At 36.5% G+C, this 12,184-nt stretch overlaps 1 protein-coding gene across 7 annotated transcripts in view; it reads right to left on the bottom strand.

Moving 5' to 3' along the window:
* The window catches only part of LOC108975634 (mucin-5AC), a 44,100-nt gene that overhangs the window by 4,563 nt on the left and 27,353 nt on the right, over positions 1–12,184 (bottom strand). For 2 of the 7 annotated variants that reach the window (XM_018944262.1, XM_018944260.1), the window contains exons 3-5: positions 5,206–5,282; positions 377–556; positions 18–314 (exon numbers count right to left, since the gene is read on the bottom strand). In XM_018944262.1, the coding sequence (XP_018799807.1) occupies positions 18–314; positions 377–437 (358 nt within the window). In that variant the 5' untranslated portion in view covers positions 438–556; positions 5,206–5,282. Of the gene's footprint in view, positions 1–17; positions 315–376; positions 557–5,205; positions 5,283–5,358; positions 5,462–7,014; positions 7,461–7,498; positions 7,518–8,027; positions 8,218–12,184 lie in introns of those variants that run through there. The other 5 variants (XM_018944258.1, XM_018944264.1, XM_018944259.1 and 2 more) reach the window with 5 other exon arrangements.

Genomic DNA, 12,184 nt, shown 5'->3' with positions numbered 1-12,184 from the left:
AAAAAAAAAAATTGTACCTGGATTTCTAAATTCATACTTTGATGCATCCAGTAGCTTGTTTTCGCATACTAACTCTAATAGTTTGCTTAGTGGTACTCGTGCGCCCAACCTCGCCACGTACAGCTGATCCTTCGGCAGAAGCACGGTGATGCGGAATGTCTGTTCAAAGGGCGCATTACTGGTGGCTGCCGGTAAAGGCGTGATACGATTGTATTCCAATTGACTAGTTTCGTTGATGTTCGTGGACGAGACTGACAAGCTATTTAGGTTTGTGCTAGATTTGGACAGTTTGCCATTAGGTGTTGCTTTGTCGGCTATAAAGAAATTAAGATCATCATTCGTTAGATTTGAAAGGAAGGCAAACAATAACACTCACCTTTGTTCCTTTTCCCCAACCACCGATTGAGTGTGGAGAATCCATTTTTCATGTTGCTCATAATTTATGCTTAAAACATGCATCCACGTTAAAGACAGTTTGAATTCCGACACATAAAACTTGTTACTAATGCGCGAGTTTTAATGTGGGAACTTGACCATAATATCATGTGGTTCCAACCTTGGAAAAAATAATAACGAGTTAGCAAATTTGTAATCGTAAACAGAATTTATAAGCGGTCGTTAAAAACCGTTATCGTTTTGATAAGAGCTTTGTTTTAGTATAGATTATGAGACTAAACTAAAGTTTCCGCTGCAATATTTTACTTTGATTTTAGTACAACAATTTCATGGCATAGCGTGAATTATGTGTTAACCCCGCTATTTTCTCTATATCTACTCTATCTCAATACTAATTTCCCTTCCGTCAATATTTGAATTAATAATGAATGATATATATTTTTTTATTTTTATTTTTTATTTTTTTTTTTGCAATTTGGGCCCAAGAAGAGTTTGCGTCAAACGTCTTCATCTTATCTATTCTATTAGATAAGCGCTAGAGTGCGCTCCATTAGCTTCAACAGTTAGATATATTTTTCAATTGTTTTCTACTGGCTGCTGACGTATTAAAATTCAAATAAAGCTGAAATACTCGTTATCTTGCACTCTAAAGGCCATTCATTATGGCATAGTTGTTCGAATTCCTTGGTCAAAGCGAGAATTTTATCATGAATTTTAAAGAGAATTGTAAGGATTTATTGCTTATTATGTTCAAGCTCATATGAATTGATTTTTGCTCACAACCTTTATTTGGTTGCAGACAAATGCGCACTTGAGCTCTCTGTAATTACTCGTGCATGATCGTGGCATCGAATGTCATACATATGTATGCACGGCGGTCTACCTCCAAGGAGATTGACGATAGCGAGCTGTGAATTGCTCAGCAGCCTTAGCAACAACAACCGCGCTTTGGCAGCTGACTGTGATCAAATTTGCTTGGATAAATTTAAGTGTAGCTCTTTAAGAAATATTCTGCCTGCAACTGATGCGTTCTTTGTTTTTTTGAGATTATGGCATCAGTCAGATTATCGAAACACACGAATCAATCTTAAAATGAAAGTGATCGGTCGTCCATAAGTGCATAGATACATACATATGTTTATACAAGAATGTGCTTCGGTTGCACCCAAGCTATAATACCCTTCAGAAATACAAAATAAATTTCAAAGTTTAAATTTCATAAATGTATCTCGTCAAATGAACGAGTTTTCCAAAGAAGCTTTTGATTCCGACTCTTCAATGGCAGCTGTTTGTTATATTCGCCCAATATCGGCGATTCCGACAAATGAGGAGCTCCTTGGGGAGATAAGAATGTGTGCCATATTTCAGATTGTTAACTCAAACACTGAGGGACTAATTTGCTTATATTACAGACGGACAGACGGACCTGGCTAAATCGATTCAGCTTATCGTAGTGATCATTTATATATATATACACTATATATACCCGAATGTGCCAATGTAATATATTCCTTGTTCAATTAAATATCTAAACACCATAAAACAATTATATACAACTCTCGTCAGCCGCCGCGCTATCAACAATAAAAAAACAGCACATTAATTGCAATGTATTGCCAGGGAAAATGCCGCCGCTCAAGTACGAGTAATTATTTTAGCTTTGCTCATGTACTTCAAACTGACAAATCGAAATATAGTACACTTAAATGCATGTAAAATTTCCAGCACTGGTTTAACAGCCAAGTAGCTAAATCACCAAGCACGCCAAGTGTACTGACAGTCGCTTAATGCTAGGTGCTGAATAAAATGCTTACGTCTCGCCATTCAACTTAGAAGATGATACAATACGAGTGGAACGTAATAGTATGACGGCGACTATTATGGACTGCTATGAATCGAAGTCCCCTCATATGCACCTAATGCTTTATACAGTTGTTGGCTTTACTATTTTTGCCTGTTGTTGTTTTCGATCACTTTGAATTCCAAACGGATCAGCGCAGGCGGAGGCAAGGAGTTCCACAAACCCAAAACTTTGACATTCAGTGCGTGAGTGCTTTTGACACAAAGACAATTAAAATTATATTATATGGTATTGCGGACGAGATGTTTACGTGTAAACACTTTGGTGTCGCCGAGTGTACGAGCACGTATCGGTGGAATGTTTGCGGTTTATTTTTATATTAATTTCATTCAAACGTAGCCATAGGCTCCAGAGCTTATAATTTTGTCACTTTTAAAATTACACATAATCTGACGCTGAAGCCAAGCATTCGAAAAACGGCACAACACTCAGCTTTACATTCGTCTTCGGGAACGCGAGAATTACTCATACGCTCTGTCAACATCGCATCGCTTACCTTCTCGACGTAAATTATTGACGGCGATTAAGTCACATTTACGTACATAAACAATTAGTAATTAATTTAAGTGAAATGAGTTGTGATTTAAACATGTGTTTATTTCGCGAATGACCGCATAGATTGGGAATTTCATCGGTGAACAAGTGTCATCACTTGTTGGTACGTTGAAATTAGCAAAGTATTTTCTAAATATGCAAATGCCATGAATTGAAATGAAAATTTTTATTAATTTTCATATCGAATGTTAGCGTTTATCGGAAAACGGTCTTTCTATTACTCTCTACAATTGTTTTCATTCTAACTTTATCAGCTAAACAAAAAGAAACAAATGCGAAGTAAGTCCATAACAATAAGAAGCGTGCGGTCGTAATTGGCAACAACGATTAGACAGTAATAATGAAGTATAGAAAAAGCGATAAAATAGCACACGTCGTGTTTTTCTCCCCTGTCCGAAGCCACGTCTTACCTACCAATATTAAAATATATAGTATAGCTATATAGCACACGTCGTGTTTTTCTCTCCTGTCCGAAGCCACGTCTTACCTACCAATATTAAAATATAAAATATAGCTAAAGCTCGGTATGGTGTTTTGTTGATTCGTTCTTGATAGTTTAGGCGCACCGCTAGTGGGACAATGTTGAATGGTGGAAAGACAGTAACTAAATATACAAGCATGTACTATACAATATGTATATATGTATATTCGAGAGCTAAACACAATTCGTGTACTTTAAGTTGAACAAAGTTTTTTGCTTATTCCCGGTTTGAGGTTCGTTTGTGAAAAAGTAGTATATCAAATGAAGGACGCATAAAAAATCCGCTCTAGACGATGAAGTGGATTTAATAATAGCGGTTTAATTTCTTTAAGCAAACTCCGAAGAATCTTTTTAATTCAACTTTGAATAAATATAAATACTAAATAGAAAACTGTTTCATGGAATGCGTAAACTAGCCTATAATTTATAGGTATTCAAATAGATATGCCGCAGATCTTCTGGGTACAAAGTCTTCTGAAATAAATTTTATTAATTTCAGAGAGAATGGATTTCTTCCTGATTAGTCGGCTCAAACAATATTATTCTAAATAATTCTATTAATGACCCTCGTAGTATTTTAGTACATATCTAACCTGTTTATCAGGCATCATATAGAATTGTATTATGTACTATGGAAATTGCAAGCAATTATGGTTAACAGAAAGAATTATAAAAATTTATGACGATTACTTAATGCGACAATTTTTATACCTGCTATTGTGGAGAACTCAAAACGTTACGATCGCGCAATAATAAAAATGTGCATGAGTGTGTAAGCTGAAGGCACTTCTCCCTAACTGTACAGAGATTCAAGGGGGTCATCTCTTGTGACAAACTGTTTTTTAAGGATTTTTTTGTTAGAACAGAAAACAGATAAAGCATTAAGTTTTATTAACATAACGGAAAAAATGGGTTCCCGCACTCCGGTTGATTGGCTTATTTTAACGACTTCGAGTTTTTAAAAATTGGGTAGTAGAAAAAGTCTTTTCGTATTTTGTCAATAGATATTGTAGTCATATATCTCCAATGCTACGAATTGTGGGTGGATATATGCTATTCCATATTATTTTATGCTTATAAGCGTATGGCCTGACATCAAAGTACATAACGGTTTGCTTACTTCGCATCAAACAAGGGACGTGTCGCGTTCCATTCACTTAAATGGCTCACAATGAAATTCTTGAGTTCCAATTCACTTAATAGTAAAGTGGAACACCACCAATATTCGATTACTGGAAAAAAGGAATAAGGAATCCAAATATATCTATGTACACACATATATATGAATAACCTCTGGCGACAGAACAATACTTGTGCTACTAACCATATTTAAATTAACAATTACGACCATGCCATAACAAAAGTAATGTATGCGGTTAGCCACAGTAAACAAACATGAGCACACCCGCCAATTGTAATAAGCCAAAGTAATAATAATTACAACAATAAAGGCGAAAGAGGCACGCATACTCAGTTGGCCCATATGAGGATTTTGGCGGCACTGAACCAATACTATATTTGAATATTTGAACGTGAACATGGCTTAAATGAAGCTAAGTCGAGTTGCGTTGCGCTGGCAGTGACTTGCTTCTGCTGGATGTTTGCGATCAAGCCAGCGGACATGCTGATGATGACTGAGTGCCGAATGGTATGCAAGCCGGCAAGTCATTGAACTCTGGCCCTCTTTTGTTGCCTTAATTCTTTGGCGCTGCCGAAGATGGTGCGCCGGTCCGTTGGCAGTGAATATTTGCGTTAATTATTTTAATTATGTATGTTTGCACTACTTGTATCACACACACACTCGCACGAACTTACTTACTAGTGGAGGCATAGTTAGCAGTATTTATTTTCAGTTGTTTCTTTTATATTCATGCACACTTTCTTCTATTAAACTAGTAAATTATTTACATACCTTTGACGCCTTTTCTGGACAGCGTTGACTATTTATATTGATTTGTAAATAATTTGTGTTTTCATCTAGTGTTTCGCCTAAAAGCAAAAGAAATATCAATAAAATAACAATTTAACCCATTTCTATTTATTCCAATTTTGTTTCGTGACTAACAAGAATCATTAAATAATATCTGGCAATTAACTAAAATTCCATTTTTAGATTGACTATAATCAGCGCATAATTATCTGGAATTCCTTAATGTTTTAATCAATTGTCGTTTTTTTCCTTGCTTTTGTTTGTTATGCCGTTTTGTCAGTTATCGATATCTCTAAAGTGTTCCCAACATATAGATAATAAAGAACACTTGCTATTTATAATAGTCAAGACAAAAAAATTAAGTCTGGGGACTTGGAAATTTATGTGTTTTTTAATATGCTTGTTGAAAAGAACATCTGTATATAATATCGATTCCGTATATTGATAAAATTAGAGGTTTTCAATTATTATAGCCAGAAGGCAATTACAATTTAGTTATGATTACAATTTATTAGCAAAAACGTTCTCAAAGTAGAAGTAGCGAATTAATATTAAGCTTTATGCTATTAAAATATGGTACATTGCCCCTACCGTTCAGGTATTTTGAAAGTCCGTTTAATAGTTTGCCACAAAGAAAATTGTTAAGGAAAATTTTCAAGTTTTGAAGGAGTGTGGAAAGTAGAGCACTTATTTAGTGAGCAATTACAAATTATCTAAATATATATAAAAACTTAAATCATTTGGAGTGTCAAATTTTTTCATACATTGTAAAATTAATTATTAATAAATATTTAAACCGTACTTGATAGGGGGCTCCAGAGCAGTGATCCCCTTTTTTAAAATAATGAATTTATAATTACTGTTGGTTCAATGATTCGAGGCGTTTTTACACAAACAGATCCTTATTTCGATTTAGTAACAAGAAAAATCGTTAAATTCGGCTGCACCCTAGCTATAGTATCCTTCATAAATAAACAAGATTTTTTACAAGAACTTGATCGTTCAGTTTGTATGACAACTATATACTACAGTGATCGGCTTAGAACAATTTCTTCGGAGGTATTATATGGTAGCTATATGCTACAGTGAACCGATCTAAAAAACATCTTCGGACATTGTATTACTGTCTTAGAAATTTCGTGAATATATCTCGTTAATTGAAAAAACTTTCCACCCAAGCACTTGATTCCGATCGTTCAATTGATATGGCAGCTGTATGATGTAGTAGTCCGCTATCATCATTTTCGACAAATGTGCAGTTCTTAGGGAAGAAAAGGTCGTGTGCGTAATTTCAGATCAGAAATCGAGGGACCAGCTCACGTATATACAAACATATTCGCATACCAACGGACTGAAATGGTTAAATCGACTGAGCCCCTCACGCTGATGTTTTATATAAATACTTTATAGGGTCTCCGACTTTCGTTCCTGGTGTTAGAAACAACGTGCCAAACTTAATATATATATCCCGTTCAGGGTATAAAAAGAAGGCGACAATAGCAATGTTTAGAAGACAAATGCCCATCATATTTGTTTAATTTTTCGACAAATGTGAAGTATTTGTAATACAATTTCTGACCTAAGCTCATTGACTCATCATCGTGTAATGTAATGTCAGGCGAAATCAGCTGATCATCAAAATCGAAATTTCCGAATTTGAATTTTTTTTGGATATATTATGACAATTAATTGTTGGCATACGAAAAGTTTTTACGTATAATGCGTAGTTTTTCTGTGTGTACGTATTATTTTCAACAGCTTGCAATCAATCGTGTTCTTCGTAGCTCTCACCTTCAAATTATTATTATTTTAGTATTTGACATCCATCCACATCCACTTCTTCTGCGACTAATTATCTTTACGATTGCTTCTGATACAGTCACGTTTTCCTACTTAATACACCTTTTAATTATTATTCCATTTCTGCATATTAGAATGATTGTCACTTAAAAATTTTAATTTATTTTACTAAACCAACAACTAAAGTGTGCTTTTGTTAAGGCTTTGACATTCACTCATGGCAGTTATTTACGATAAAATTTTCTAAGCAATGTTCTTATTGCGTGACATTAAAAATCAACCGCGACGAAAAATGCCGTTGATTTCGGTTGAAAATTCCGTAAACGACTGACTAAGCGTTAAAAGTTTTACTAAATTCTGCCACTAACATTAGCCTCAAGGTATAGGCAACTTCAGCGTCATCCATGCGACGTGCGATAACAGTCACTCTTCAGTTGGCACACATGAGTACATATAAAAGCACATGTTTACTAACCCTTGAATTTGAAATGCAAGCGGGCGGGGGGGCGACGTGTCTACTATCGCCTGCCGTACCTGGCGACCTGATAACTCGAAACTCTCACAGACACATTCGGCAGCGCCGCCAGCATGGTGGCGCTTGGCGCTAGCTGCACTGTACCGTTGTTGAGTAAAGGTGCACACTCCCACTATTCACACTTATTTATTTGCGCTCAAAATATTTATTATCTCTTTTCGAGAGCCCAAATTTGTGCACATTTCGAAGCGATTAGCAATTAGAGCGCTTTATATTTATATGATACGATCCCAGTATATTTACTCCATAGGTATGTATGTATATAAAATGTTGCTCTACATAAATATGTACATATGCTCTTCTTTTATCACTTGTTTAACTTGTAATTGCTATATGCTCGTTGATGCTTAATTGTTTTATCAGTGAAACTGTTTTTGTTTGCGACAAGAATGTCAATTTTATCTTATCAAATAACAATGGCGCGATATGCGCAGCAAGATCACTCCATCTAACCACTTTCCCCGCATACCTTTGATGATGGTACATACGATCCCATAAATATATGTATATTGAAACACTGGTAAATAGTTGGCATGTGCGTGGTCAAAACTTCTATGTGATTTTATCCGCTTATGTCGGACCTTATGTGATCATAGAGAGAACATACTTAGTTGCCGTTAGATATTCTGAGGACTCATTGTGCACGATCTTCATACCACTTTAACTCACACAGTATTAATGAACATGAAAAACAGAATGACAAAAAAATATATGGTACTTGGGGGAAAATAATTTGATGCTGCCGGATGTGAGAAATGTTGAATTTTTGTGAAAATGATAAATACTCACGCAGTATTAAATCAATGTGCTATTTGAGAACAATTTCGGTTGGTCCGATTACACAACTAGTTCGGGCAGAAGTTAACGCTGTACTGTAGTCGTTGCTTAATTTAATTTACTTAACTATTAAAAGTGTTTAGGTGGCGCTACCAAATATTTTATGCAATACTACAAATGTTGTGTAGGCACATAAACATATTCATACGAGTATGTCTGTTATACGAGCGCATAGTAAGTGATTTTTAAATTGATGAACCGACATTTTTAAGTGGGCTGTAATGCTCACTTAAACCATGCCCATGACGGAAAAGGAGCGTTCTGTTACCATTTTTGGCAAGCGCTAGGTGGCGTTCTTTAAGAAATTCTTTTCTTTTGCAGTGATTGCGTTTACATTATGCATTTGCTTACAAACTAAAGAAGCTTTTATCTGAGGAAGCTCCACCCTTGTTTGAGAGTTGTTTTACTAGGCAGCCACATGACACACCGCGGCACCTGTCCTCCAACACTATTCGGATGGCGACGCTGATGAGCTCATCAATGAGACAACTCAGGCGCTTTTGACACAAACGAAGCCATGCCGCGCCTGCAATGCCTACTAATGGCATGTAGTTAAAGACAGTGAGCGCTTCAGCATGGGCGGCACGCACGCCAAAGCGCACGTTTCAATGTGGCTTTATACACATATCTAGTTGGTTACACCGTGGGTGAAGTACTGCATAATTGACAAACTTAATAGGGGGATGAAGTGTGTCACAGTCTCGTCATTATCGGCCAATGGTTCAAAAACCGTTAGGTATAGCAATCGATTAGGTGAATGTTTAGGTGTACACGCGCTTTCGCAATAATTGTTGGTCAGTTTGCAAAGGTGCGCATTTGTGTATGCGAGCGAAAGTCAAACTGGGCTATTGATATTTATCACTGATACGTAATCGTGCAAATGCACAAAAGGCAAGGCTGAAGAACCCAGAAACCGATAAGAAAAAACCGTTCGATTTAGTTACAGGGCCAGAAGCTGGTTGACGCACATTAGTAAATAAATTTATGTATGTAAGGCCAGTGGCGGATCCAGAAATAGTTTTGCGGGGAGTTCGTGTATTGAATAAAAAAATGGCACAAAACGAAACGGTTTGGGTGAGGTTTTGAAAATCTTTGGAGATTTCCCCCATTTCCCCCTTATCTGAATGCGCTACTGGTTAGGGCTCTGGTGTTGTTAATGCAAACTGTCAGGTTATTTTTTGTTTAATGATAAAATTTAGTAATTACTGATATCTGTTAGAAACATCCATAAATAATTTTTGTCTTTACACTATGCTCATAAAGAACAGAGTAAATGATTTCCCGGCATTGTTCGGCAGACAGAACCATATAGTTCTTCACTACGAATGCCCCAGAAAATTGATAAATATTCATGTACCAGTTGCCCAATTTAGTGCGGATGAACTCATTCTTTGCGGCATGTAATTGGTGCAAGTAAAGAATAGAAGTATTTCGGTAGTCGCTGGCGAGAGTAAAGTTTTTTGTAAAATAAACACCATTTAAATTTCTTATCACTTCAACCTGATCGCTATAAATTGCATGGTTTGTTTTTTTAATTTGCTTATATTCTGTTTCTCTTGCAATTTTTTTGTTTTTAAGTTTCCTTTGTTTTTGCCCGCTGCTTGTCGTAGTCAAGTCTGAACCGAATCCGAATACTAGCTCCTTGGCTGCAATTTATGGGTGCGCCGTGGCCGCGACAGCAACGGCAGCCACAACCTTAACTTTGGCAATGTGATTTCTTTGTGGGCCAATAGCCAAGTACGGCATTAATATATGTACCTCCTATACATATATGCATTGCCGCTTTAGTTTTGTTATTACAGAAATAGAAATTAGCTTCATGATGCACTGATTCTCACACCACGAATTGAAAGAAAAGTGAAATGCGTGACAAAGAAGCAATGGAGCGTAAAACCGCAAAGAAATTTCTTTCATTGAGATTATAGAGTAGTGAGCATACAAGTAGTTTCTGAAGTGAAATTGTACCAAACCAGCTGCTGGTTCAAGAGCACTATAGGTAGCTAGCTCCTAAGCGCGCAAAAGTCACCATACTTCTATGCTGCTTGGATGCTGAGCTTTACTTTTCCGCTGTGTTGATATTTTGCGCGCTTTGGCACACTAGCATTCACTGGCCTTAATTTATAGTACCAACATAGCGGTAGAGTGGGTATAGGTAGCAAACGACTGCTGAACGGCTGAGTAAAGAGTATGGTGAAAAGTTGAGAAAAAGTGGCACGAACTCATATATGTCTTTCTAAGATTTGTAATGCGCTTGGTGGCATTGTGGAGATTCGGATAAAAAGTGAATAGCGAATTTACATTAATACTTTTGGAGCGCACAGCAAAAATCCTTATAATACACAAACGCTTTTCGAAAACTAAAAAAAAGCAAATTTCAAGGCCATAAAATGTTGTGACGTGTTGTAGACACGTACAGCTGATAAATATACGATTGACCGTTCCCACGAAAGTCGGGTCTAAGTAACCAGAACAGACTCGAATTTTTATCCGGCCATGGGCTGTCAACTCGGCACCATTCTTTGGTACCAATTCAGTAGTGTTTTCTGTCGCAACAACAACAACACGATTGACCTTCTTTAGCAGAGACATACTTACATATATATTTTTCCAATACGTACGTTACCGGCTCACCACCGCGATTGTGCCCTAATTCACAGTGTGGCATACAAATGTTTTTGTTCCCTACTGCACTTAATAGTGGCTGTTGTTGCAGACATTAGTGCTACTTTCCATTTAATTCCTTATTCGTTGCATTCCCCCCTCATCGCTATATCCATCTGACACTGACGTCGGTGATTAAGAGCAACTCAAGGCAACTTAATTACCTTATAGCAACAGCTTCATATATGGGTAACCATTTGAGCTAAGTTAAAAAGCGAACCCGAAAAGTGCCAACTTTCGAACACTTGCCAATGTTCTCTTTTTGTTATAAATCTTGTTGCGTTGCATTTTGTAATGATGATTCACAGCTGATAGCGACCGCCGCTCTGTAGCTGCATGCAAACGAACACACACGTACATGTCCATACATATTTATGTACTTCACTTCGACACACTTTCAAGAGTTAATGCAATGCCAAAATACAGCTGAAGCTCCAACGAGAGAAGAGGTTTATAGGATAATATACATACATAGGTATAACCCCGTTCGCTAGTAGCTTTTGTTTCTTATAACTTTCTTAGCATACTACTTATGGTAGTATGTAAATATACATACATATTTTAATCATGTGCATATGTATGTGAAAAATCACAAAGTGGGGCAATTGTTTAAAAGCAAATAAAATTACAAAATTCACTCCCACAACGAATAAATAAGAGAGCCGTCGATTAAATGACTGATATACAATGCACAGGAGTTGACAATTTCATTTCAAATTTGTCTGTCTTTCGCCACTTGTCCGTCCGTTTTGTCACTTGCACTATTTATATGCGGATGTGTGACCAGAGACTCGTCTAATAACTGCTTGAACTCATTGACTGTGCGAACAGTCAATTAGTTGCAATTGCCCTTACTCGCAGCCACAATGAATAACATACACATGTATGTATGTACAATGTCGAAATGTATAAACATACAGTTGCCAATGCATCTGAAAGTGGTCATATGTTATACTACGGCCTAAAATGCAACTTCAACATATTTTTTTTTTAATAATGAACTTTAATGAACCAAATATGTACCATTTTGGTCGACTGCTTTTTTGCCATTTTTCCGCTAGAGACATTATTCCATTAGGGCGACAAGTAATTTTCATAAGCTTCTCTTGAAGCCAACTTTACTCAATT

Source organism: Bactrocera latifrons, unplaced genomic scaffold (genome assembly GCF_001853355.1).
Source record: "Bactrocera latifrons isolate USDA-ARS-PBARC rearing strain unplaced genomic scaffold, ASM185335v1 scaffold_68, whole genome shotgun sequence".
Classification (NCBI taxonomy): domain Eukaryota; kingdom Metazoa; phylum Arthropoda; class Insecta; order Diptera; family Tephritidae; genus Bactrocera; species Bactrocera latifrons.
The sequence above is the reverse complement of the archived record's forward strand: the minus strand, read 5'-3'. Positions and strand labels throughout refer to the sequence as shown.